The sequence below is a fragment of the Ailuropoda melanoleuca genome, chromosome 2, assembly GCF_002007445.2.
Source record: "Ailuropoda melanoleuca isolate Jingjing chromosome 2, ASM200744v2, whole genome shotgun sequence".
In the NCBI taxonomy this organism is placed as follows: Eukaryota; Metazoa; Chordata; class Mammalia; order Carnivora; family Ursidae; genus Ailuropoda; species Ailuropoda melanoleuca.
Genome location: NC_048219.1, coordinates 9,426,637 through 9,453,447, shown reverse-complemented (window position 1 = coordinate 9,453,447; position 26,811 = coordinate 9,426,637). Strand labels below are relative to the sequence as shown.

Below are 26,811 nucleotides of genomic sequence, written 5' to 3'. Positions count from 1 at the left end.
GCTCACTTCTTGTAGAGATTTCCCAAGTGCCTTCTATTCCCTTCCTTACTGCAATATGGATGATACCTGCGAAGAGAGTAGAGGTCCCAGTGTAGCTTGGCAATAGTCGTGCTTTATTAATTCCACCTTTTCCCAAGAGTGAGGGTGGAAAATCCCTGATTGCATGTGAGCCTCAGGGGGCACCGGAGGCCCACAAAGAGATGCTTGACTGAGGGTTTCCCAGATTGCTGTGAGGGATTAAGGAGACAGCTGCAGGGAGAGCCTAGCCCCAGGCATGACACACAGATGATGGATTTGCTCAGTAATTATTCTTCTCTCCTGCTTCGGACAGAGCTCAGGAAAAACGTGCTTCTCTCTGAGGCTGGGGGTAGAGTGAAGAGAACACCCGCTCCGAGGGGCCACCTCTCGAACCAGTCAGCCTCCATTCAAATCCCAGTTCCTTCACGCGCTAGCTGTGTGACCTTGGACAAATCACTTCCCCTCTCTGGGCCCTGGTCTCTTCATTTGGAGAATAGGGCTAATCCTAGTACCTCCCTCAAAGGACTGAGGTGAGGATTACAACAATTAATCCAGGATCATGCTAAAAACGTAGTTTGAATCCTGCCGCCAGCACTAACTACAGTGTGACTTGGGGTGATGGCCTTGACCTCTCTGGACCTTCATTTCTCTATCTGGAAGTGGGTTTGGTATCGCTGCTTTCAGGAGCGATGGGGAGCATCCCATAAGCAGGGCGCATGTCTCTTCATCTACCAAATTGCTGGGTACTGAGGTGCAAGGACCTGCCCTCCCCAGGGAAGCTCCCCCACCGCCCGGGGGTGGCAGAGGGCCAGCTGTGGCATGTTCTAGGCGGGCTGTGGTCCTTCCCCACTGCCCCGCCCCAGTGGTGACGAGCTGGCCCCTGCCTGTCTGAGGGGCAGGAAGGAAGTGAGGAGGGCAGCCGGCAGCTTCCCCTTTTCGGCCCTGCTCTGGGCGCTGCGCTCTCCCCGTCAGTGCCTAGGAGCAGGGGACGGCGGCACCATGTCCCCACGCACCGCTGCTGTCCGCCAGACCTGCTGCTGCTTCAACGTCCGCATCGCCACCACCGCCCTGGCCATCTACCATGTGGTGAGTGTGCGGGCAGGCGTGGGAGTCTGTGCGTGTGTGCCTGTGTGTGCGCGCGCGTGTGTAAGAGGGCCCACCCGCCACAGTGGGAGAACCGCCACCCGCCACCTCTCCGAGGGACCCTGGACAGATCCCTTCCCTGCTTTGGGCCTCAGTCTCCCCCTCTGCCAAACTGGAAAGGGGGCCTGCAGCCGCCGCCGGGGTAGAGCAGGGCTGGGAGAAGGGGCCTTGTTCCAAGCGAATGGAGCTCAACGACTCCTGAGACTCAGTTTCCGCCTCTGTAAAATGGCACAAAAAGAGCAGCCACAAGGTTCAAATGGAACAGCAGCCCGGAGAGGGCTGTGGAAGGCAGGAATGCCTGCAGAACTGTGGGCCAGGACTGTTGCCAGGCTATGGAGTTGGACCTGCTTCTTCCTGTGGGGAGCCTGGGCCGCTGGCGGGGAGGAAGGTGGGGCTCTCCCCTGCGCTCCTAGCGGGGAGGGAGGGGGCTGGATCCTCTTGGTTGACAGCTTGGCAAGCCACTGCCCTCTCTCCACCAAAGAAGACTTGAGATCTTGTGCTAATGGGTAGGATGGCTTGCTGGGCCCACGCTCTGGAGGGGGGTGGCCCAGCGGTTCCCTTCTGGAAGCTGGCGTGCACAGCCCCGGGGTGGAGCCTCCGTCTTCTTTGAATGCACAGTGACTCTGGGTGAACCACAGCCCCTTGGGGCCAGAGGCGTCCCACTCTGTCTCGGTGGGTGAAAGTCAGGGTCTCTGCTCAGTCCTGCCCAGACCCATTCCTACCACCCCCAGCCCCCACCCCGCAGCCCTCCGCACAACTCCGAGCCACACCCAGCTCCCCCAGACCCAGGCGCCTTCCTCCTGGGGTGACTCAGGGCCTGTGGTTAACAGTTCTCTCATGAGCCTAGAAGGGCTTCCTCAAAATTAGCCTGAATCTGGCATTCTGGGGGGGGGGGGTGTGTGCTGTAAACTGCTTAAGCCTGGCTGCATCTGCTTCCTGTCTGGGGCTGGGCAGGCAAGGCTGCGGCCGGGGCCCGGCCTTCCAAGGGGCGGTGCACCTCAGCGTTCAGAGCACAGGCTCTGGGTCCACGCCTGTGTGCAAATCCTGGCCTCACCACTTCCTAGCTGTGCAGCCTCGGGCCGCTTCCCTAACCTCTCTGAAGCCCGGTTTCCTCACCGAGAATAGTACTGCCTCTCGGATAGGGCTGCTGTGCGGAGCAACGGAGTTCCTATCCACACGGTGCATGAGCAGCGCCTGACCAGAGGAAGCGGTTGTTATCAGCGTGTGTCACATGCAGCGGCCGGGGTCTGGCTGTCAGACCCCAGAACGCTGGCTGGTTTGGGGAGCTGCTCAGAGGTCACCTTGCCTGGCCCCTGCCAGCGTGAGAGTGATCCTGAGAGATGGGAATGGCACCTTGGCTGTCCCCACACCAGATCCTTAGGGCCTCTTCAAGCTCTGAGATTGTGGAATGTTCTCCGAAGGACAGTGATGGACGTGGAGGTGTTCCTGTGGGAAGCGGGACCCTGGGCCCTGTCCCCAGCTCTGCCACTAATTGGCTGTGTGACCTGGGACGACTTTCTCTTTTGGGCCTCAGTGTTCCCTTTGTAAAGATGACGGGTGGGGAGGGGGACTGGCTCAGAGGGTTCAAGCTCCACCCTGTTTGCGGGCCAGACAGGTTGCAGAAGTGAGCGTGGTGGGGCAGACGGACGGCGCTGACCTGGGGGCCCCGGCCTGGTTCTCTCTGGCAGCTGGTCTCTGCTTCCACTGGCTGTTGCCACCAAGGAACGTGGGCCCGGGAGCTGTTTTCCTGACATTTAGAGAAGCAGGAAACACAGGCTTTTATTCACATTTTCTGATATATTTCTGTATCGGTGACTGATTCGAGGTGAAAAAGATATCCCTGAGCTGGCCAGACTGAGTCCGTACGCAGGCTGCCTGGGCCCAGCCGCTGTTCCGCACAGCATAGACTCTGTGACTCTTGAAGTTTCTTCTTGATCCCACCGTCTGAGGTCCTCATCTGTACCTGGTGAAGTGACATCAGTGCCTGCCCACAGAGCTGGAGAAAGTGTGGGCAAGTGATCAGGGAAGCCTTCTTGGAGGTGGTGCCGTTGGTGGACGTGTAGAGTTTGCTTGTGGGGAGTATGGACGGGGAGGAACAGGTGCGCAAAGTGTAGAGGCTGAGGGACGGTGGCTTGAGTAGGGGACACTACCCAGACCAACCTGGAAGCTTCAGCTTGAGGTGCAGGAGGTGATAGGGGCTCAGAGAGACAAGCTGAAGAGTCTGGACCTTCGCTGCAGGGCACTATTGATATTTGGGGCTGGAGGATTCCTTGTCGTAGGGACCCAAGTGCACATTGTAGGGTGTTGAACAACACCGTTGGCCTCTATCCACAAGGTGCTGGTAGCACAACCCCTGAGTTGTGATAACCAAAAATATCTCCAGACGTTGCTGAATGTCCCCTGGGGACAGAATCCCTCCCAGTTGAGAACCACTGTCTGTAATGTGAACCATGGGGAGCCATGGGATGTTCTAGAGCAGAAGGCAGGAGAATAGAGGAGAAGCCTGGAGGCTGTATGCCCGGCCGAGGCAGTCCTCTCTGGGGTCCTTGGTTGGTTGCAATGAGGGATCATCGTCTGGAGAAGCCTCTGTTCCTTCCCAGAAAGGGCAGGGGCTGGGTGGCAGGTGTGCTGGCAGGGTTTCTAACATCTGGATGGAAAAAGAGAAGCTGCTGTCCAGATGTGTCGATGGCCCAGGTGATTGTCGTCATCTGGAGCCAGTCATGGATGACGACTGCACAGTGAGAGCTATTCCTGGACTTGGCCTCTCTGGGGAGGGTTAAGCTGGGTCTTTGGTGTCCTAAGACAGCGCTACACTTTATCGGTCATCAGGGACGTTCTGATGGGAGGACCCTCCTGTGTCTAAGGGCTGGAGGGCCTCCCTCAAGGTCCTGCTGGGTTTGTGTAGAGGGTTTCCTCGGTCCCAGGTGATTTCTGACTCAAACTTGCATGTGTAGGGGGGTCAGAGAACTAACTTTCTTTCTTTTTTCTTTTTCTTTTTCTTTTTCTTTCTTTCTTTCTTTCTTTCTTTCTTTCTTTCTTTCTTTCTTTCTTTCTTTCTTTCTTATGATTTTATTCATTTATTTGAGAGAGACAGAGAGAGAGACAGGGCATAAGCCAGGGAAGAGGCAGAGGGAGGGAGAAGCAGACTCCCCGCTGAGCAGGGCACCTGACGTAGGACTCGATCTCAGGACGCTGGGATCATGACCTGAGCCAAAGGCAGATGCTTAATCAACTGAGCCACCCAGGCACCAGCAGAGAACTTTCTTAAATTGACCTCTTTGGCTCCGGCTTGTCTGACAACCCAAAGTACGTCCTAAGTCAATGGCAGGAGAGAGGGGGGATCCCCAGAAGACTCTTTAGCCCAGAAATATCTCCCTCCCTGACTTCTCCCCTCCAAGGTGCCCAGAATTCCATTAGAAATGTGTTGCCCGGATGAAAAGCTTACACCTGCTTTAGGCCAAGGAGGGAAGGAGGCTGATGCTGGCTGCCTCTGGGTTATAGGGTCGTGAAAGCTCCAATTTTTTCTATACCCTTGTATTCTCTGTATTTGGTATAATGAGCATGCATTTTTTTAAAGATGATTTTATTTATGTATGTATGTATTTATTTATAGTATGAGCAGGGGGAGGGGCAGAAGGAGAGGGAGAGAGAATCTCAAGCCGGCTCTGCACTGAGCAGGGAGCCCAGTGCGGCGCTTGGTACCAACGACACTGAGATCATGACCTGAGCTGAAATCAAGAGCTGGACACTCAACAACCACTCAGCACCCCGAGTGTATACTAAAGTAAACTTGATTTTAGAACGTTTTTGGATTTACAGGACTATTGTGAGCACAGTATGGAGTTCCCGGACGTTCCTCACCTGGTTGCCGGGGGCACGCATCTTACGTTACATTTCTCACAATCGGAATCCACCTCGACAGCCTAAGTCAAGTCCATGCTTTATTCCAATTTTCGCAGCTTTTCCCTAACATCTTTTTTCCGTCTCAGGATCCCACCGAGGATACCATGTCACATTTAATCCTCATGCCTCCTCAGGTTCCTCTTGGCTGGGACAGTTTCTCAGATTTTCCCTGTTTTGGGTGACCTTGACAGTTTGGAGGAGTACTGGTCGTACACTTGCTCAAACATTCATCAAAGGGGACTCGTCTGATGGTTTTCTCTTGGTTGGCCTTGGGTGAAGTGTTACTGGGAGGGTGATGGCGGAGGTGAAGGGCCGTTCTCAGCACATCCTGTCAAAGGTGTGGACTCCCGACGTGGCTTACCACTGTTGATGGTGACCTTGATCACCTGGAGAAGGTCGTGTTTGTCAGGTCCCTCCCCACTGCCCCTCTCCCCACCCTCCATACTGTCCTTTCTGGGGGAAGGTCACTGAAGGAGTGGAGAGTTATTTCTTGAGGGCAGACAAGCGACGTGATATTTGAGATATTTGGAATTTCTCATGGAAGGTTGGCCTGTTCTCCTTATTTGTTGTAAAACTAGTGATTTATTTACATTAGTAGAAACTCGTGGATATTTAGTTTATACTTTGGGTTATAATCCAACGTTTATTTATTTGGTTACTCCAGGACTACTTTTTAAATTGGCCAAACAAAAAAAGGAGAGCAACCTCTCTTACGTAAAGGAGTCTGTCTGTCCTTAATGCAGAGAAATTCCGCAACACGCTTTCATTTTCTGTGTCGAGCCCCGGGCCTGGGTCTGGGCCTGGCACCTCCGTGGCCTGTGCCTCCAGGGGCTCCAGGCCCGAGGAGAGCCGTGAGAGTGGCTTCGCTGGACCACAGGGGCGCACAGATGAGGGGAGGCCCCGGAGTGGAGGTGGGGGATTCAGGACCAGCTTCTTGGAGGAGGCGTGGGCGTGCTAAGGATGAGCAGGCCTGTGCTTGGGGCTGCTGGGGAGGGAGCAGCTGGAGCAAAGCCTCGGGGGAGGGAAAGACCCCGTGCTGTCTGGAACACTGAGACCTTCCTTCCGTAGAGCTGGGGGTTAGGGAGGGATGGCCGTGAGGTGTGGTGGACAAGGCTGGACCGAGTTCCTCATTTCTTTCAGGCTTTGGAGCCTAAAGGATGCATGTCTGCTTGGTCCAATCCTCTCCTTTCAGAGATGAGAAAGCAGGGACCCTGGAAGGTTCCTGGCTTGGTTCAGGTCACAGGGAGGTGGGGCGGCGGCTTGTCCTAGGTCGCTGCTTCTAGTACACAGGTGTGGGGAATGAGCCAGTGATCGAACAAATGATTTCCTTACCGCCCATGGGCTGGGGTGGCCCGCCTGTCTGGGAGGCCCTTCCCTCAGCCAGTCTTTGTTTCTTCTTTATGGTCCAGCTCACAGGAAGCTTCCTCCTCCAGGAAGCCCTCCTGATGTGTCCTTCCCAGACTCCCAGGGGTTCTTCTTTCTGCTCCATTTTGGGATTGGAAATCAGAGCACCGTCTCCATCGCTAACTTGTGATGCCGTCTGGGCCTCAGTTTCCTCATCTGCTACCTGGGGCCAGGACTCCCCGCCTCAAGGGTGACTGCTTTGAGGTATTGAGCTGACGTGGCGTCATTGGAGCGAGGGGCTGCCGGCCAGGGCCCAGAGTGGGCTGGGGGAGCGGACCACACCTGTGAAAGCTCATCTGTTTAGGGCCTAAAAATAGGCCCCAAATGCCAGGTGGGGAAAGCCCCGGATCAAAGTCTGTTAGAGCCTCTGTCTTCACGCCCGATGCCCCCATGTGGGGCAGAAAGGCCTCCGTCTGTGCCCTTCTCGAAGGTGTGAAGAGGCTGGGGGCGGGGATAGGCGGGAGTGGGGGCCCCTCCCCAGTGCCACGGCCCGGGGCCCTGGTTGGAACTGAGTTACGCTTATCTCTGGGTTGTGCACCCCACCTTCTAACTTATAAACTGCTGGAGACCCACAAAGCTACTTGTGATGCCACTGGACCCACTGGACCAAGTGGGGCCTGCGCGCAAGGTCCCCTGGGGGCAAAGGGAAACATTTCCTGGGGCACCAGGCCTGGAGGGCTGAGGGATGGAGGTCTTCGCCCTGTGAGGTGGGTGAGGCTAGGCCAGACCCCGAGCTGGGCCTCGTCCTCTCCCCACTTCCTGGTTCTCAGGCCCGAGGGGAGGGAAGGAAGGGGCTTCTGGGAATGGGATGTGGGTGCTGGTCCCAGCCTTCAGGAATCACCTGGGTTGCAAGGACCCACTGCTGTTAGAGGGCCACAGCTAGGGGAGACACCATTCCTCCCATTCAGACTGGCCCCCACGACTGGCGAGCGGAGTCTGGGGGGCCGCTGACGCTTCTCGGTCACCCCCCTGACCCTGAGCCCCCCAGGAAATGAGGCTTTTCTTTCGAGCCTAGGGCAGCGGGCCTGGAACCCGGACTTCACTCTGTGCTCACTGCAAGGCCTGCGCTGGTCTCTCATGGGGAAGGGGCCGCAGAAGCCAGAAGCCCTAACGAGGCAGGAAGCCGAGCGTGAGGCTGTGCAGGGGAGGGTGCTGGCTCCCTGCCCTTCCAGCCGCAGCCCTGCTGTGTGCCCAGGGCCTCCCTCCCCCACCCCCAGCCTCAACATCCTCTTCTGGCACATGGGGGCCAGTGACACTGAATTGCAGGGTCATTCCGAGGCTCACACCCAGCACCCCATGAGCACCCCACAAATGGCAGCAAACCTGGGAGCCCCCATTTGGCAGAGGAGAAAAGATGCTTGGAGAGGCCCTTCGACCAGACCGTGGTGGGGAGGGCACACTTCTTGGCAGTGACAGGGGTTGGGGTCACCTGTGAGATCCAGGGGCCTGGCTCATAGAAACATGGAGCCCCCACGTAGAGACGCAGTCTCAGCTTCACCTGCAAAGTGGGGAGAAAATGGGACTAGCAGAACTTGCCTCACAAGGCTGAGGTGAGGGTGAAGGGTTGCGGGCGTCCGAGGCGGCCCTGGCCTCTGCTGCGTGCCCCGTGGTCATAGCAGTAGCCATCATGGCGGGCCTTCGCTCTGAAGATGAAGACGGAATTGATGGTTTTGGGGAATAGTTTGGATGCAAGGTGTTTCCCCAGATACTCAGGAAGTGGAGGATGATGGGGGTTTGGGCCAAGCCTGGAGAATGACTCTGAGTCTCCCGCATGAGGGGCTCCCCATAAGGGGAGATTTGATGACCCCCCACCAATCACTGAATGGCAGAGGCCCTTGGGATTCACTGGGCCAGGAATTTCACAGAAACGCTTGCCATCCTGTCTTCTTTCAGAGGGGCTCAGTCTGGAAGGGCAGAGGGCAGAGGGCAGAGGTCAGAGGGCGGGCCTTGCTGGGCTGTCACATGTGCGGGGTCGGGGGTCTCTGCCCAGAGAGCCAGAGCTGTCTACGGGCCAGAGCGAGCTACTCCCCAAGCAGTTCTCCTGTCATGGCACTTCTCCTTCTCCTTCTCCTCCTTCTCCTTCTCCTCCTTCTCCTTGTTCTCCTTCTCCTTGTTCTCCTTCTCCTTGTTCTCCTTCTTCTCCTTCTTTTTAAAAAATTTTATTTATTTGAGAAAGAGAAAGTGAGAAAGAGAGTGCACAAGCGGGGGTGGGGGGGGGGCAGAAGGAGAGGGAGAAGGAGGCTCCCAGGACTCCGGATTATGACCTGAGCCCAAGGCAGACGTTTTTTTTTTTTGTTTTTTTTTTTTTAAAGATTTTATTTATTTATTTGACAGAGATAGAGACAGCGCGAGAGAGGGAACACAAGCAGGGGGAGTGGGAGAGGAAGAAGCAGGCTCATAGCGGAGGAGCCTGATGTGGGGCTCGATCCCATAACGCCGGGATCACGCCCTGAGCCGAAAGCAGACGCTTAACCGCTGTGCCACCCAGGCGCCCCCAAGGCAGACGTTTAACTGACTGAACCACCCAGGCGCCACCCCCCTACCCCTTTTAAATATTTTATTTATGTCATGGCACTTCGTATGCTACAAGGAGATAAACTGAGGCACGCGCCATCTGAATCGTGTTCTCTGGGAGCTCCCCGCCTTTGGACAAGCTGTCCTTTCTGCCTGGAGTGCTCTTTCTCCTGGCTCTGCTGGTCCCAAAGCCACCGCCCCTGTGAAACCACCAGTTCCCCCACGTCTCCTGTATCCCTCCACCAGCCCAGCCACGGGGCAGCTACCATTTCCTGGGGGCCAACTGGGTGCCTGGCACGTGGACGACCCCCAAGTCACAGTCCCCAAGAGAAACTTCTGGCAGTTTCCTGAATGGGGCTTGCCCACTTTTGCTTTTGCTCCTGCCCTTCCCTCTGCCTGACACACCCTTCCCACTGCCCCTTTGGGAGAAAACTTCAAGACTGACTGCTTGGAGCCCCTAGTCCTGGACCCCCAACTCCCAATATTCACCCCCATCCCAGGGCAGCTCCCCACTCCCAGCTCCTGGGGCCCCATGGACCATGTCTTCTGGCCTGGAGGCCTGGAAACCTGATTTATCTTTGTGATCTCCAGGGCCGGACACCGAGTAGGGGCTGGCTAATCTCTCTTGTTTTACTTTCGCAAACTTTTTCTTGATGTGTCATTTACATATCACAAGCACACATCTCGATGAACTTTTTACAAAGTGAACACACCGTATAACCTCCATCCAGACTGAGATACAGGACAAGACCAGACCCAGAAGTCCCTAGTGCCCCCTCCTCATCACCACCCTTGCCCCACTGGCCTCTTCCAACGTAGATTCTAGAACTAGGCAGGAATGAGATTACAGAGCAGGGGCTCCTTGGTGTCTGGTTTCCTTCTCTCAACACTGTGTGTGGCCAGCTCACCCCCACCACCGCCCACCGTGGTATTTCATTGCACGAACATATTACCGTGTATTTGCCTATCTGTGGGAGGGTTGCCTCTAGTTTGGGGCTGTTACAACTAGAGTGGCCATGGCCGTGGGGGGCTTGTGGTATGGGGTCCACACACAAGCCCTTCTCCTGGTCAGTGGGTCTTTCTGAGTGGGTCCGTCTTCGGTAGCAGACACATGTCACCTCGTTGGCTCGTCAACGGTCAGCCTCGCCAGGGGGTGGATCCTTCTCTCTGTTCTACAGATGAGGGAACTGAGGCACAGAGAGGTAAAGTGGCCAGGTGGAGCCAAACAGTGGAGGGGGCGGGGGTGGGAGGGAGGACAGCAGGGCAGCAGCCTTGGTGGGGGAGCTTGGCCGGGGCCTCAGCTGAGCCCGAGCTCCTCTGGGAGGGCCTGGCCGATGATATCTGGGGTTGGCTTGCGAGGTGGCTGGGGAGATAATGCTGTGGGGGAATGGCCCCCACCCACTTGCCTTGATAAGCCTCCACAGGAAGTATGGGGTGGGAGAGGAGAGGGTGGGGGAGGAGAGCTTCCTCTTGACGTTGACGCCTCTGGTTCTTTTCTCCCATCCTCCACCCAGACAAGCCAGGGGCCCCTAGGGAAAGCGGAGTAGGCGGGTGAGCTTCAGGGAGGGTGTGATGATGATGACGAGGACGAGGTCAACGACGATGATAACGGTTTAAGTGTGCAGCAGCCCTTGGGTCGCAAGGCCACCAGAGCCGGAGGACACAGGGTCAGGTGGAGTGGTCCTGAAAAGGGAGAGGGGCAGTAAGGGGTGCGCACTTGGGACCCACTTCCCATTTTGCAAACTGCATTATCTGTTGGGGAGGGGTGGAGGACGTGCCCGGGCCTGGCTCCTTGCACAACCCCTGCCAAATCACACCCATGCCCCCGCTCTCCTCCGATGTCAGTGGGGTGACAATCTGACCTCAGAGATTCACCGGGAGCAAATAAAGTAGAAGGCTAGGAAAGGGCCCCCCACCGCCAGGCACCTAGTAGGTGCTCACCGAGGGCTGGGTCTCTGTAAATGGTGCTCCCTGGCACCTCAGAGGATGGGGCTCTGTCCACCTGCTCCGAAGGGGGGGAGTCCCGAGCCCCAGGAGGTCCAAGAGGGTGGGCCCACCTTCCTGGACTAAAGAGTGGTGTTCGAGCCCCAGATTCGGGGATTTCGTGTCACCACCACCATGATTGTTGTCACCGCCATCATATCAAGATGTCACCACGGTCGTCAACATCAGCAGCAACGTCATGGCCCGATTCTCATGGCAGTCAATTACCACTTCCCAGCATGCCCGCCGGGGTTCCGTCTATCACCATCGATCACCCTGCCACAGCCTTGGTCACCTCTATTCCCGCTGCCCGTGTCATCATCACCGTCACCGCCACGCCAAACCCAGCCACATGGCAGCCAGTCCCCACCTCCCAGCACGATCGCCCCCGTCAGCCCCACCCAGCCAGCATTTTGTCCATGACATTCAGCCGGGGCATCGCCAGCATGATGGCCCGGCCGCGTTCAGCAGTGCCCGCATTCCTGCCACCGTCCCTGATTTGGCCGCCTCTAGTTCGGCTCAAGCTGTTGGTTGCTCCTCAGAATCGCCAGACAAACACGTAGAAATTCTCCCGACTTCCCCCACTGCGGGGCTGCGGGAGGTTGTGTTCGTTATTGAGAAAGAAGGGACGGGCTGGGCATGGGAATGGGAACTGAAACCGGGAAGAAGCAGAGGGAAGAGGTACAAAAAGGGAATGGAGAGTAGGGGTGACGGCGGGGTGGGCCGAGCATGGTCAGCACCGATGTGGTCTTGTTGTCTGACCACTGTCGTCAGGACCGAGGCTGATTCTAGCTCTGCAGCCAACTTCCCGCATGAACTTGAGCTGGTTCCTGCGTCGCCCTGGGTCTCGCTCGCGCGCTGGTAACATCCGCTCTCTCGGAGAGGTGCATTCCCGCCCACAGACTTCCCTGGCAGCCTCTGAGCCTCTGCATATGGTGTTCCTTCTCCCGGAAATGCCTTTTCTCATCTCTGTTGGGAAACTCCTACTTATCCTTCAAAACCCTGCTCAAACTTTTCCTATTTGTGCAACCTTCCCTGAGTCTTCTGGACGGTGGTGATCACTCCCTCATCAGGGCCTCACAGCCTTCTGCATGCCCCTTGTTGTGACTCTGAACACACTGGTCACCCATGGTTTCCCCCAGGGACCATGACACCTGCAGGCGAGAGCAGGGTCAGTTCTCTGGACAGGGCCTGGAGCCCACATGTGCTCTGGAGTATTTCCTGGATGAACAAACAGAAGGAGTGGACGGATACCTACACAGATTAATGAATGCTGCCCGAAAGTGTTCATTTACGGAGCGCTTGCTGTATGCCTGACGTGTCATTTGAACTGACGTGTCATTTGAACTGACAGCAATCCTGCGAGGCGGGTCTGGTTATTGTGTCTATGCTGACGTGTCATTTGAACTGACAGCAATCCTGCGAGGCGGGTCTGGTCATTGTGCCCATTTCCCAGATGAGGAGACAGGCTCAGAGAGGTTAGTGGCTTGCTCAGGGACACAGAGCTTGGGTTGGGCCCAGGACCACTCGACCCACACACCCTAGCTCTACTCTGCATGACCTTGCTGCTGAAGAGGGAAGGCAGTTAGCGACACTGTACTGGGGGAGGGGGCAGTGAGTGACTGCTGTCTCCTGGGCTTGTGGGAGGAGAGGAGCCCTGGCCTGTCCCGGGAGATCGTGGGTCACCGGAAAAAGCAGCTGTTTGTCCTGGTGGGTACTGGAGGGGCGGGGGGTGGGGTGAGGGGCAGGTGAGGTCCTGGGGCCTGGGACATCCGGACGCTGGGGGAGCTCAGGGCCTCTCCCAGCATACACTGCAGGTAAGCCAGGTACTTTCCTGGAACTACAAAGGCTCTTGGTTAGGGACGTGGGTGGAGCAGTGAGAGCCTTCTGATGGGCAGGGTGCAGCTCCGGGTGGGCCACCCTGGGTGGCCTCAGTGTGAGATGCCATAGTTTGCAAGAGTTCAATCATCCCAGTGGCCCTGGGTGCAGATGGGGGTGCCTCTCCTCATTGACCAGAGTAGGTAAACTGAGGGCAAGGCGGAGCCAGGAACTGGCCAGGGTTACACAGCTATGAGGCAGGGGTGGTGGCCTCGTGCCCCAGCTGCCAGTGCCTGAGCGGGGAGGGGGGGGCGGTGTCCAGAGCTGCCTGGGGAGGGTGGGCAGGTGATTAGCAAGACCAGGGGCTAGGCGCATTCAGCCCTGGGTGGAGCCCTGGACCCTCGGGCCATAGGCACCAGGGTTCAGATCCCTGCCGGGCCACGTGAGTTCTCCTCTCTGAGCCTCTGTTTTCTCATCTGTAAAATGGGGAAATGTTGCTTCTCTTGCACGGTTTTGATAGACTGTGATGTAAGCCTGTGTGTGCGGGTCTGAGCACACAGTAGGTACTCAATAAATGTCAGTTCCTCTCCATCCCATCTCCTAGGGAGCTGAGACTCCTTTCTCCCAGATTGAGGCTGGTGTCTTCTGCCAAAGGTTAGGGGCCAGTAGAGGGTCTGAGGCTGATTCTGAGGTTGCCTGGTTCTGAGACTCGGGGCTCGTGCCTGGCTTCTACGGGCCTCAGTGTTCTTATCTGGCAAACGGGGACAGAATTCTCTCCCTCCCCTCCCAGGACTGTTGAGAAGGTAGAAATGCAAGAAAGGCTGAGCCTCCTTGTGAACCCAGGTGGTTTTTACAAGAGGAGGGCTACTTCTGGCACCTGGTGCCCTGGGAAGAAGCTGTGGGGAGAGAAGGGGTGGTACCCCTCTGACTCTGCTGGGGCGCTGGCATGGGAGCGGGGAAGGGGGGCAGGCTTCAGGCAGAGGCAGAAGCTTGGGAGGTGCTGGAAGGACAGTGGGGACATCAAATCTAGGGCCCATTGGCCTGGGCTTGAATCCCGGCCCTACCCGTTACCAGCTGGAGGCCACAGGCAAGTTACTGGACCTCTCTGAGCCTCGCTTCCCTCATCTGTACAGTGGGGGTGGGAGTTCAGAACAGTCCCTTCGCTGGGTTTTGGAGGATCATTGGGATGGTGAGGCTAGCTCACCCTAGTCAGGGTGTACAGAGGTCCCTCCCCTTCTCTCCCCTTCTCCGGGTCATAGGATATGGGGGCGGGGAGGTAGGAGGCGGGTACTGGGAGGCTAATGGCGGGATCACGGGCACAGTGGTGGGGCTGTGAGAGATGTTTAGGGCCAGAATTGAGGGGTTGGGGACAGCTGTGGGTTGGCACTGGTCTCCGAAGTGGGATGATGCCTGAGATGACAGTATTAGAATTCCCAAATTTTTCAACTATGTTCTTTATTAACTTCTGGATTTGTGTGTGTGTGTGGGTGTGTGTGGTGTGTGATGTTCGCAATAACCAGAACAGTAGCACGTGCATATAATTTCGAAAGAAAGAAATACAGAGGAGTGTGTTCACAAGGTTTTACTGACAAAGGTGTATGATCAAAACATCCGCACCGTCTGGGGTACAGGCTAGCGGGGGCTCTGAAGTGTTTTGGGGAGTGGGGTGTGTGCGAAGGCTCCAGGAGACCGCTGGGGGACTTGGACTCCAGTCTCCACTCTGTCCCCAACTTGCTGTATGTTCTTGGGCAAACCACCTAACCTCTCTGAGCTTATCAAACAAGCAGAGGGTGCTTAGAAAATAAGTGGACAGAGAGGCTCTTTCAAGCAACTGGAGCTTGGGATTGTCTGATTCTGAGCTTCGTTCCAGATCTCAGACAATTCTGGATTCTTGGGACTTTCCAAAATCTTCTCTTGCCACACCTGGTAGATACTCATGTGCCCTTCTAAGTGCAGCTGCGTCTTATCTGTGCTCTGCTCACATACCCCCAGGGGTGGGGAGCTCACCCCCTCACAGGATGCCCTGTCCTGTCCGGGATGGACATGCCATCTTCCTCCCTTCCTCTTTCCCTCATTAAAGGTGAAATTGGGGAGGAGAGAGGCTGGAGCCCCAGGCTTCAGGGGCTGAGGAAGCAGCTTTTCTCTCTTGGGGCTGTTTCCTGTGGGTGTCAGCCACAGCCCCCATAGCATCTGCCTTCCGCTCGGAGCTGCTCTCAAGCTTTTTGATGAAACAAAGCCTGTTTTGGTTCACTCTGCACCAGATAGAGGGGGCAGCTAGAGCGAGCTTGCTGTCTACACCCCTCCCCCTGGCACCCTGCTCCTGGTACCATTCCGCCACCCCACGTAAGCTCACAACAGCCAAAAGCGGATTGTGTTTGCTGAGCACCCACTGCAGGCCCCGGGCTCAGCGCCTTGCAAATATAGTGCAATTTAATCTTTGCTAACTCTAGCAATCGCCAGTTTCCGGATGAGAAAACTCAGAGAGGTGAAATGACTTGCCCAAGGTTGCATACTGACCTGGATTCAGGTCCATTTCTGTCTGACTCTGGAGCTCAGCTCTTCATCATCCTTCTGTGCTGTCCCCTCGTGCCCCTTGAACAGAACGTAACATGGCAGGAAGACAAATTGAGACCTGTGTCTGAGCTAAAAAAACCCCACGCAGCCAGCAAGAGGAAAACAGATGGTGGGTGTTTGGTTGCCTGTCAGCTGAGCATGAATTACTAGTGCAGGGCCTCCCAGAAAGCCAATGTAAACTTCGGCCATATTAAAAGAGGTAGGGCTGCACTACAAGGAAGGAGATAGTCTTGTGATTCTCAGTGCGGGCAGACGGTGCCTGGAGAATTGTGTGCAGTGGTGGGGAAGGGCATGGACACACAGAAGACTGTGAGTTCCCCTGGCTGGAAGTATTTAAATAGAAGCTGCATGGCACAGGAGTCCTGTGTTGGACGGCGGAGGGCACAGATGTAGTGACCTCTGAGGTCCTTTCAAACTGCAGTTTTGTGGCTGGACTCCTGATGTCACGAGGGCCACAACACTCAGGTGCATCGGATTTGGATGGGGTATATTCATTTGTCCATCCAACCATCCATCCATCCATCCATCCATCCATCCATCCATGCTTCCTTCCATCCATCCATCCAATACAGTAGCTAGAGCAGTGAACAAGAGAGACGTAAGCCTTCCCTGCCTGGAACCTACAGCCCAGTGGGGATAATAGCAATCATAATAGTGAGCATAGGTATTTTAAGTGAATTAATCTATCTGGCCCCACTACAACCCGAGAAAGCAGGTATTATGATCTGCATTTTGCAGATGGAGAATTTGAGGGGCCATGGGGGATGGGCTTGACAGGGCTCCCCGGGGAGTCACGGATCAGGCAGGTGCTGCCAAGCCTGTGTTGGTAATTCCAAGACCCTGAGGGTCTAGGATGCTTGGAAGCTGTGGCTAAGATCCTATAATGTCCAAAGCCTGTTGTCATAAAAGGGGGTGCAGAAGAGCGGCCCAGTTACCGATGGGAGCTCTCGGTGCCCCCCAACTTTGACCTTCAGTGGTCACAGTTATTGTTTTACTGAGCACCGGTGTGGTTCCAAGTGCTCTCCTGGGACGTCCTCACTTACTTCTCATAATAACCCTCTTGGGTAGCTACAGACACTCTCCTCATTTTACAGATGGGAAAACTGAGGCACAGAGAGGCTGAGTAACTTGCCCAAGCTCACACAGCTGGGAAAAGGAAGAAGGAGCTTGAGCTGTCTATCTGTACAGGCCACACTTTATCCAGGATGCTGCGTGGACCCAGCCTTCCGGCTGTCTCCTCCAGGATCCACCTCACAGGCCCCCCCGGACTTCCCGCCAGCAGGGTGGGAGGGGGCAGGGGAGGAACTGTGCGGGCCCGACTGACGGATGCTCCGTCTGCCCCCAGATCATGAGTGTATTGCTGTTCATCGAGCACGCGGTAGAGGTGGTCCATGGCAAGGCGTCCTGTAAGGTGTGGCAGACGGGCTACCTTAGGCTCGGTAAGTCTGGGGGACTCGGGAGTGGGAGGGGAAGGTATGGGGAGAGCAGGTGCGGGGAGGGGCCCTGGCCCTGGGCAGACTGGCTGGGGTTTGACGCCCTGCCTCTTCCCTTCTGAGCCACAGGTCTTTCCTCTGCAAATGGAGACCTGGCCCCACCCAAAACTGTAGGTGTGAGAGCAGAGAGGAAGGTGCTTTGCAAACCCAACTGGCTTAGGCCGGTGACAGCAGGACCGACCTACTTATATCTGCCAGTGGCTGCCCACCACCCTGGAGTAAGACAGAAACTCCCCACGGGGGGATCCCGCCCCTGCCGGCCTCGCTGGCTCCGGCCCCTGGCCCCTTGCTCCCGGCTCCAGCTGGGCCGACCACACGGAGCTCAGTCCCGTCTCAGCTGCCTGGACTCCTGGTCACTCAGCTCACAGGTTACCTCGTCAGAAGCCTTGCCTGGCCTTGCCCTGGCTAAAGCAGACCCAGGCCGCCCTCCCAGCCTGCACCCCGTGTTACCCAAGATGTTCTATGGGCTCTCTTTGTAGTCCCCCGAGACTGAGGACAGCAGGAAGGCGGGGCCTGGGCTTGCGCCTCACTGTCACAAACCCCACACCAGTGGTTCCCAAACTGTGGTCCTTGGAACCTGCGTGGGGGTGCCGGGGGCACCCCTGGGCCACTCACCGTTCTCCCTTGCCTTTCAGCCAACCTGGTCTCCAGCTTCCTGCTCATCGCCATGCTTTTTGTCATCAGCTTGAGCCTGCTGATTGGAGTGGTCAAGGTGAGGGCTCGATCGGGGCAGGCGAGTGGGTGTCAGGACCTGGGGGCTGGCCACGACCCCAGCGACCCTCCTGCCCCCTCTTCTATTCACACCCACTGGCAAGAGGGTGGGAGGTGGGTATTTTGGGAGCCCCCTCGTTGCACCCTAGAGCTCTTCATGCTTGCTTACAGTTTGGAAAGCATCGTTTCCATACCAGACTTCTCGGGCTGGAGGCCTTGCTTCCCTGCTAGCGCGTACCCGCGTACTTCGGTTGTAGGAGCTGGTGACCCACACGCTTGGAAGCTGTAAATGCAAGCAGGGAATGTGGATAGAGAAAAGAGGAAGGGTCATTTCGAGGCGTGGGGAGAGGGGAAAAAGCAGTGGGTTTCGTAAACAAGGAGCCAGGGGAGCGTAAACATAACCGGCTCAGTTCCACCCAGTGCGCTGGTGAGAGAGAGACAGGCTGTGGCTCAGCCGGCTGTGAAGAGGAACCGGTCTGTCCCTTGGCCCCCAGGGGGCAGGAAACCAGGGCCTTGCCGCACAGCCACCGGAGCAGGACCCAGCAAGGGCATTGTCCTCGGGGAGCCGGTGCCCTGGCACTCGCAGGCAGAGTGGGGCAAGGAAGGATGGGGGGCTGCTTTGGAATGCGTCCACCTTGCCCGCACTGACCCTGTCCCTCCCTCAGCGAACAGCACTCTTGCGGAAGCTCTGGGCCCCAGGGACTGATTGTACCTTGTGCAGGGCGGGTCCCGGGTCCTCGTGCAGCGAGGTGCGTGGTCCAGCTAGAAAAGTGGACCAGGGTGTCCCAGAAGGCCCTGAGTTTGAGTCTCGGCTATTCCGGGGGCCTCCTGAGTGATTTTAGACAGCCACATGAGAAACCACAAAACCACCCCTTCTGTGATTTTGTCCCCAACCGTGGGTTCATGTGCACTCACACTGGTCACAGTAGTCACTCGCTTGAAGTTGAAGGAGAGGACCTTCAGCCTCGGCCTCCCAGGGCCTCTGACCCTGACCAAACACCCCAAGAGTGGTCCACACCGAGGAGGGTCCCACCGTGGACGCCGTGTGGGCTTTCCCTGCCCTGCACCGGACCTTTGCTTATGTTGACCCTTCTGTCTCCAATACCCTTCCCAAGTCCCTCATGGCTCTTTCCAGATCTAGCCTCAGTGTCCTCACCTCTAGGAAGTCCTCTCTGATGCCTCCCATCTGTAAAATGGACACAAAGCCCTTCCTGGTTGGGTTCTTGAAACCCTGCTTCTGGAGGCCTGAGAGCACTTACCTCTATAGATGGGGACACTTCCCCGTGTCTCCTGGGACACCAAGATGCCTGGCACTCGTGGCCTGGGTCTTACCTTCTCCCCATCCCAGAACCTCCCTCAGAGGAAGGCATGTGGGTCCACGTAGAATGACCTTGGGCCAGCCAGGAGGGGATGATTTGGGAGAGGGCCATATTCCACAGGGAGGGAAGGGAGCTGCCGGTGAGGGGGGGCCCCTGACGGTGCTGGGCCTGTCTTCTAGAACCGGGAGAAGTACCTGCTTCCCTTCTTGTCCCTACAAATCATGGACTTCCTGCTGTGTCTGCTCACGCTGCTGGGCTCCTACATCGAGCTGCCCGCCTACCTCAAGTTCGCGTCCCGGAGCAGCCGGGTTGTAAGTACCCAGCCCTGCCCCACGCTCCCCAGCCAGCCCACCTGGGGAGGTGGCAGGGGCTCTGTCCCCTGGGGCCCCTCCCTTGTTGACGAGCCTGAGCCCCATCAAATCACGCCAACTTTCTTCCTCTGTGAAATGTGCCCGCGAGGGCTCGCCATCCCCGTGTGTTGGGGGCATTCCGTGAGGAAGGTGTGTACAGGGTGGTCAGTGCGTTGTGGGCACTCAGCACATATCAGCCACGCGTGAGTTAACACTGCAGGGAGGGGCGCGTGTCCATTTCTGTGCCCAGCCCCTGCTCTGTCCCTCTGGAACGAAGTGGAAGGAAGGAAGATGAAGTTGATTAAAGCCGACGATGAGCGTCCACAGAGCGGATGCCCATGACCGAGGTGCTAATACACGACTCGGTTCCCCGAAAGTTACTTTTCAGACTTTCCCTAACTGTTGTCCTGGAGAAGACTGAGTTGCTGGCCCCGGGCTGGTCATCAGGAGACCCTGGGTGGAGGCCAGGTCCTGCCGCCGGCCCTCAGTGGGAATGACTGAAAAACGGGCATCCATTTCTTTCTGGGTCCCGTGGTCTGGAAAGGCCCCACAGCACGGGGACCTCTGGCTTAGGGCTTCATGGCTGATGTGTCTCTTTCCTCCTGCCTTTGCCCTCCCGAGGGTCCCTCCAAGGTCCCGCTGATGACCCTGCAGCTGCTGGACTTCTGCTTGAGCGTCCTGACCCTCTGCAGCTCCTACATGGAAGTGCCTACCTATCTCAACTTCAAGGCCATGAACCACATGGTGAGTGTGGGCCGGGGCCTGTCCCCATCGTGGGCTGCGTGGCCCTGAGCGAGCTGCTTCCCCTCTCTGAGCCTCCGTGCCTAGGCTGCGTTCCCTAGAGGGGGAGCTGAGGATGTGAAACAAAGGGAAGAAGCCAGGCAGACGTGTGACTTTAGGGTGGCCTTGCCCGATCCCAGAGGGAGCCCTGGTGTGTGAATTGCATTGCTGAAATACGCATTTTTCATGCATGGAGAAAGGGGCGCTCAGCACTTCCCAGTATGGCCCCGAGGCTTCTCTGCACAATTTTCGGGCACTACCCCATATAACTAAAGAGGATTAGATGACTTCTCCAGGCCCTCTGTCTACACTGCTTGATCATGATAACTAGCCTGGCCTTTATAAAGAGGCATCCTCAGACTTTTGCAATTCTCCAAGTGAACGGCACTGAAGTGTATAATTACCCTTACCTTCCGGTATCAGAGTCAACACGCATACAATACGTAAAAACTACAAAACCATTCTGAAATGACAGGATGGGTAATTTCCAGGCTCACTTGTTACCTACATGACTTCTTCCCACACATCAACCTTGCAAAATAATGTCCCTGTTCGGATAGAGCCTTTTGCATCGTCTTTGATGTAATCCCATGCTTCGGGTTTAATGTTGGATTTAGTATTTCACTCCAAAGTGTGTATAAGCGTAACAGAAACTAAACGCAGCCCACAATCTCATTGCCAACATTAGAAATTATTGGGGCAATATAGTAAATGATTTTGTGAAGTTCGTGTTTCAATTCTATATATACTCTTAAGGCGTGATGAGATTCTTGAATCAATGAAATATCAAAGTTGAAGAAATTGAGGATGTCCATCATAAAAACACACACACCGAGAGGAACAGAAATAAAAACTTTCTCTAAAGAAAAAAAAAAAGAAATAATACTCGTTTTTTAGAGCGGTCTAACAAATTATCCCCAAACGTAGTGAACTTGAAACAATACACAGTTGCTATCTCATGGTTTCTGAGGACCGGCAATTTGGGAGTGGCTCAGCTTGGTCATTCACACTCAGCGTCTCTCATGAGGTCCCCCCAGAGATGGGAATGGGGCTGTGGATGCCAGGGGCTTGACCAGGTCAGGAGGGCCCCCTCCCAAGATGGCTTGCTGGCTCGGCTGGGGCGTGCCTCCCATGTATGTCAGGACCGGGCGGGTCTGTCAGTGAGCCCAGCCTCTCGAGAAGGGCCCAGGCAGCTGGGGGCCGGGGGCTCCGGCCAGATAAGAGCCAGCGGGGCGGACATCCGCTGCACCTGCTTGCCTTGGTTTGCTCGCCTGTCACAGGGAGCAGATGGTAGGTAGCGCCTGCCACCTAGGGCCCTGGCAGCGGTCAGCCAGGACCGTGTCTGTGCCACGCCGTGTCATTCCTCCACGTGTGGGCACTGGAAGACTTCCTTGCGGGCAGAGGTGCTGATGGGGCCCCCAATCTGTTGCAGAATTACCTCCCCAGCCAGGAGGGCGTGGCTCACAGCCAGTTCATCAAGATGATGGTCATCTTCTCCATCGCCTTCGTCACTGTCCTCATCCTGAAGGTGAGGGGCCCCCACGCGGCTCTGGGAAGGGGGGGAGCCCGCGCTGCCCAGGCCCTACCAGCCAGACCGTTAGGAGGCAGGGAAGTCTTCCACTGTCTTCTGCTGCTGCCCTCCCTGCTCTTGGCTCCTTCCTCCAGCCCTCCCACACCAGCTCCTTGGACCTCACTTTGGATTCTTGGGGACACCCCATTGAGAGGGAGGGGATCTGTGAAGACTGCCTGCGTTCAGGTGTCAGGGACTTGATGTGTAACTCAGGGAGACCCTGATCCAGGGAAGGAGGAGCAGCTCTGTCTGAAATGAGATCCAGAAAATCCTGGATATGGGTCCCAGCTCTCCCCTTGCTAGCTGTGTGGTTGCCTTTCGAGTCACTTCTCTGTGGGACTTCAGTCTCATCTGTGAAGGGGACAGAATTAATATTGTTTTGCCCTGTCACAGTTTTATGAGTCAGGCACCAAAGTGTAGAGGAGTCCCGAGGTTATATTACTAGAGGTTTGGTGGTGTGAAGGAGGGAGGGGAATAGTTTTATTCTTCTCTGAGGTGCTCAGGCCCAGAAGATAGAGTCGCATGTCAGGTCCCCATTCTTAGAGAGATATGACAGACTGGAGAGTGTTAATAGCAGCACAACCAGAGGGGTGGAGAGTGAGAACACTCTGCCACCTGAACGAGTCAAGGAAACCAGGGCAATTCAGCTTGGAAAGAGGTGACTCAAGGAGTCTCCAAATACCCAAAGGACCCTCATGGGGGTCTAGAGGCCAACACTGGGGCCTGTGTCCCAAAGCCCCAGGGAGGCTGATGTCGACTTAACATCAGGGTGGATGGGCATCAGAAGGAAGGGCTTTCAAGAGTGTTCTATTCTCATTGTGAAAGTAACGTAGGATCACTGTAGAAATTTGGAAACTACAGATGAGCAGAAAGAAGGCAGTCAGCTCACCACCCACCACCACTCAGAGACCAGCGCCCCTGATCCTTGGGCGCATTTTCCTCTCAGTCTTTCTGTGTGTGTGGGTGTAACCAGATGTCACTGTCTCCTTTTATTGGTGGCCCGAGCAGCCTCTGCCATCACCCAATGCCAGCCTGGAAACGGGACTTCCCTCCTCTGAGCCTTCCCTCAAAGGACATGCCTAGTGCAAGGGCTTTAGTGAAGGGCAGCGACAACTTTCCTGAAGGCTTGGGGGAGCCAGCATGGGGCAGGAGGGGCGCCGTTTGACGTCATACACTCTCCTGGAAAGTGACTCCCCTCGGCCCACCGCACAGCTCTGTCTCCCCTGTCCCTCCCGTTCTTTATCCCCCTGCGGGGGGAGTTCTCTCTCTGTTCCTCACTCTGCCTCACTGGCCGTCCTCCTCCACCTGCCTCCTACTTCACTCTTCTATAACTCATTTAATTTATTTCTGCCACCTCTGAGTCCCCATCATGGGGTTCCATAAAACAAGAGAACTTCCAGAAGACAGGACCCACCCTCCCTCCTTAGGGGGCAGTTTGAGGGCAGAGAGAGACCTGTTGGCTGTTGCTCCTTGAACAGGCCCTTGGGGGCTTCACTGCCCACCCTGGTAATCCCCCCAGTGCTTGCATCCGGTGCTAAGAGAAAGCAGTTGCTTACATCACCTGCCGTCTCAGGAGGCAGTGAGCTTCCAGACCCAGGGGGTGGAGAAGAACAATTGGCAGGACCATTGCCAGGGAGGCTGGAGGGGGGCCAGAAGGCCCCCAAAGCCCCCTTCTACGCAGGGTCTGGGGGGCATTGGAAAGAGCACTACTCGGAACACCTGGGACTGGCAGGTGAGGCGCCCCTCCCCCAGGACAGGGGGCTGAGCAGCAGCAGCCGGGTGCTGCCTTCCGGGCTGAGCAGGGCTGCCCAGGAAGTGCCCGGCATCTGTCCCAGGCCTGCTGGGGCAGGGAGACTGGTCTGCAAAGCACAGTCTGCCCCGGCTCTTTCTCCAGGTCTACATGTTCAAGTGCGTGTGGAGATGCTACGAATTCATGAAGTACGTGAACTTAGCCGAGGAGAGGAACAGCTCCCAGATGCCGCAGAAGGTGAGCCCGGGGGGGGGGGGCGTCCAGTCCCAGCCCTGCCACTCCCTGTGTCATCGGGGGCAGGTCTCTCTCCCTCCCTGGGTTGCAGTTTCTCCCCTTGTGAGATGATGGGACCAGAAGAAATGTGAAGATCTCTTTCGACTTGGATAGTCTAGCATTCTATTCCCTCATTCATGCGTTCACCATCTTCTGCCTCTTACTCTTTGCTGGTGTTGTATCCAACCCTGGGGGCACAAAGAAAACTGAGATGCCACCCCGTCCTAGGGGAGTGTAGAGCCCACTTTGAGTCCAGACACAGAGATCTGATTGCAATGCAGTGTGCAGCAAGGGGGAAGTGGGAGCATTGAGGAGGTACCTGACCTCATCTGGGGTATCAGGGAAGGCTTCCTGGAACGGGTGGCACCTGACCAAGTCTTAGACTGTCAGCTGATACAAGTGAGCTGGGAAAGGGGAAGGGCCTCCTAGGCAGAGGGATAAGGTGGACTTAGAAGCAGCTCATCGGACACATGGTGGGAAAAGTGCAGCTGGTTTAAATTTCTGGTGTCACTTTCCTCATCTGTATAATGGGGATCGTACTAGTCAAGACTCTTTAGGTTGCAAATGGCAGAAACCCAACTCAATCTGACTTACGTGAAAAAAGGGAATTTATTATCTCCCAAAACTTGAAGGTCCAATGTAGGTCTGGCTCATGGAGGCTGGCTGAGTTGTAATACCTGGATGTGATCTCATCCTCTCCTTCGCTTGACTCTGTTTTCCTCAGTGTGGGCTCCATTTTCAGGCAGCCGTTTCCTCGTGGTGGCAAAGTGGCTGCCAAAACCCCTAGGTTGACATCCCACCCTCTCAGCAACCCCAGCAGAAAGGCCCAGGAGCATGTCTGAGGGACCAGCTTGGGTCACAAGTCTATCCCCAGACCAATGATGTTAGCCAGGGAGGGTGAAGTTCTATTTTGAGTGGCCACACTCAGGTCACATGTCCTACCCCAGATCTGAGGGGTGGGAACAATTCTTCTTCTTCTTCTTCTTCTTTAAAGATTTTATTTATTTATTCGACAGAGATAGAGACAGCCAGCGAGAGAGGGAACACAAGCAGGGGGAGTGGGAGAGGAAGAAGCAGGCTCCTAGCAGAGGAGCCTGACATGGGGCTCGATCCCAGAACGCCGGGATCACGCCCTGAGCTGAAGGCATACGCTTAACTGCTGTGCCGCCCAGGCGCCCCGGGAACAGCTCTTCTGAAAGCATGGGGACAGAGAGGTTTTTCCCAGGGAAAATGGTGCATCATTTACACCACAAGGGGGCTTGAAACTGGACAGGCAGAGGCAATTCTGTCCCCTGTAGGAATAGACACTGCACCTGTCTCGGACATGCAGTGTCTAGCGTAGGAAGTCCCCAAGGTGTGCTGGTCATCACCATTATCCATTTTGCCAGAGCTGGGGGTTGGAGCCCCTTGACTCCAGGTTGGAATCCTGGCTCCTTCTGGCCGGTCCTCAGCCCCCATCTCTCTGTTACTCCCAGGTGGTCCTGCCGTCCTACGAGGAAGCCCTGTCTCTGCCATACAAGACTCCGGAGGGGGACCCAGCACCACCCCCCTACTCAGAGGTGTGACGCCCGCCAAGCCCCAGCCCCAGCGCTGGGAGGGGCGGAGCTGTCTCGCAATCCGCTTCTCTGCTTTGGTGGCCCTTGCGGCCCCAGGTGAACCACCCGGCTGACTTCAGGACAACCCGCTTGTGTCCCCCTCGCTGGCCTGCTTTTCCCATGGGGCCTGGGAGATGCTCACAACTGGGTCCACTTCAGGCTGAAAGACTCCCTGAGGCTCTCGGAAATTTGGTCTAACAACTCTCGGCTTATTGGGATCGGCCCCAACATTTGTTTAAACCATCCGTCATTCCCAATTCAGTGGGTTTGGTTAAACAACTTGCAACTTGACCCGTGTAACCACGTGGCTGACAAATGAAAAGCACGCTCCTCGGTGCAGGAAACTGGTTCGGTCAGACCGCCATTGTCCCTTGCCCTGGTTTTGGACAGCTGTCCGCTCACGGGGCAATGCAGCCAAGTCACCATCCCTGGGTCCTCCCCACCAAACACAACTGTCCGATTCCTGCACATTGCTGGTTTCAACAATTATGGACAGCCAACCACCAGTCGATTCAAACCAGGGATAAAATTCAATAAGAACAATAAAAATCAAATTAGCCCCAAACCATTCCCTTCAAGCGAATCCAATAACTGGCTGCCCCCTCCGGTCAATTTGGTACTTCCGAGAGGCTGAGTAATTTTAAGTGCAAATGAAAATTGAGCAGTTGCCCGACATCATCCGGCAGCTACTTCCAGGAAATAGCAGGTGTTCCCATCACCGAACGGTCCCGACAAACACACAATTGTTTTGCTGAAGACAGATGATCAGCAGCAGCTGTCAGCCATACACAGTCAGTGTCCTCGCGCAGTGTGGGGTCCGCGACGAGGGCGGCCTCAGGCACGGTCGTCTCCAGCAGCGAGCTGCCGCCATCCCACAGCGGTGGCCCATCTGTCACCAACTTGGGCAGCAGTGCCTCCGTCCCGCCAAATGCTCGTGCTTAAGCAGTGACTGAGCCCCGGCATCGGGCGGGTCCGTGGGCTGTGGTCTGTGGACCAAATCCACGTGTGTGTTTGGTCAAAGCAGGCCGACTCTTCGTGGGCACGCGTGGCGGTGGTGGCCGAAGGGAAGGTTTGGGTCCCCACACCCCCCCTTTCGCCTGTTTCCCTGGGGGCTGGGCTTCCTGAGGGAGCTGATCTCGAGGCGGAGATGAGACGGCTATGGAGGCAGGTTCTCTGGGGCCTGAGAGGGGGGTTCAGAGGGAGAGGGCCGTGGAAGAGGCTCCCCGCCGGCTCCCCCTTGTTTAATTGCTTTGTGTGTGCTGGGGAAGAAGTTTCAATAAAGCAGCACCACGCTTCACTTTGGCTGATGTGGTTCTTAAAATGTGGTGTAGGCAGGGCTGGGGGCTCACTTCCGCTTCCCGCAAAACGCGAGCGTGCACACAGACACACACACACGCACGCACGCGTGCCGCGTTCATTCATTCCAGAAACTCACAGGGGCCACGTCCAGCTGCAGTATCATGACCCAGCACTGTTTCTGATCACCGGTCATGGACCACGTAAGTACCCTGATGTCTCCTCAGAGATGGTGTGAAGTCCGCTCACCTGGAGCTGGGTCCTGTGCTGGGTACTCGGGCGGCGGGGGGGACCGTGATGGGTCAGACTTGCCTCCA

General features: G+C 56.3%; 1 protein-coding gene across 1 annotated transcript; it reads left to right on the top strand.

Annotated features, from left to right (window-relative positions):
* Positions 1 to 940: 940 nt before the first annotated feature.
* Positions 941 to 26,495, top strand: LAPTM5 (lysosomal protein transmembrane 5). Its single transcript, XM_002923969.4, has 8 exons — positions 941 to 1,104; positions 16,703 to 16,796; positions 17,486 to 17,562; positions 19,060 to 19,191; positions 19,852 to 19,974; positions 21,443 to 21,538; positions 23,475 to 23,567; positions 25,079 to 26,495. The coding sequence occupies exons 1-8, from the start codon at positions 1,018 to 1,020 to the stop codon at positions 25,166 to 25,168; spliced, it is 792 nt and encodes a 263-aa protein (XP_002924015.1). The 5' UTR covers positions 941 to 1,017; the 3' UTR covers positions 25,169 to 26,495.
* Positions 26,496 to 26,811: the final 316 nt, after the last annotated feature.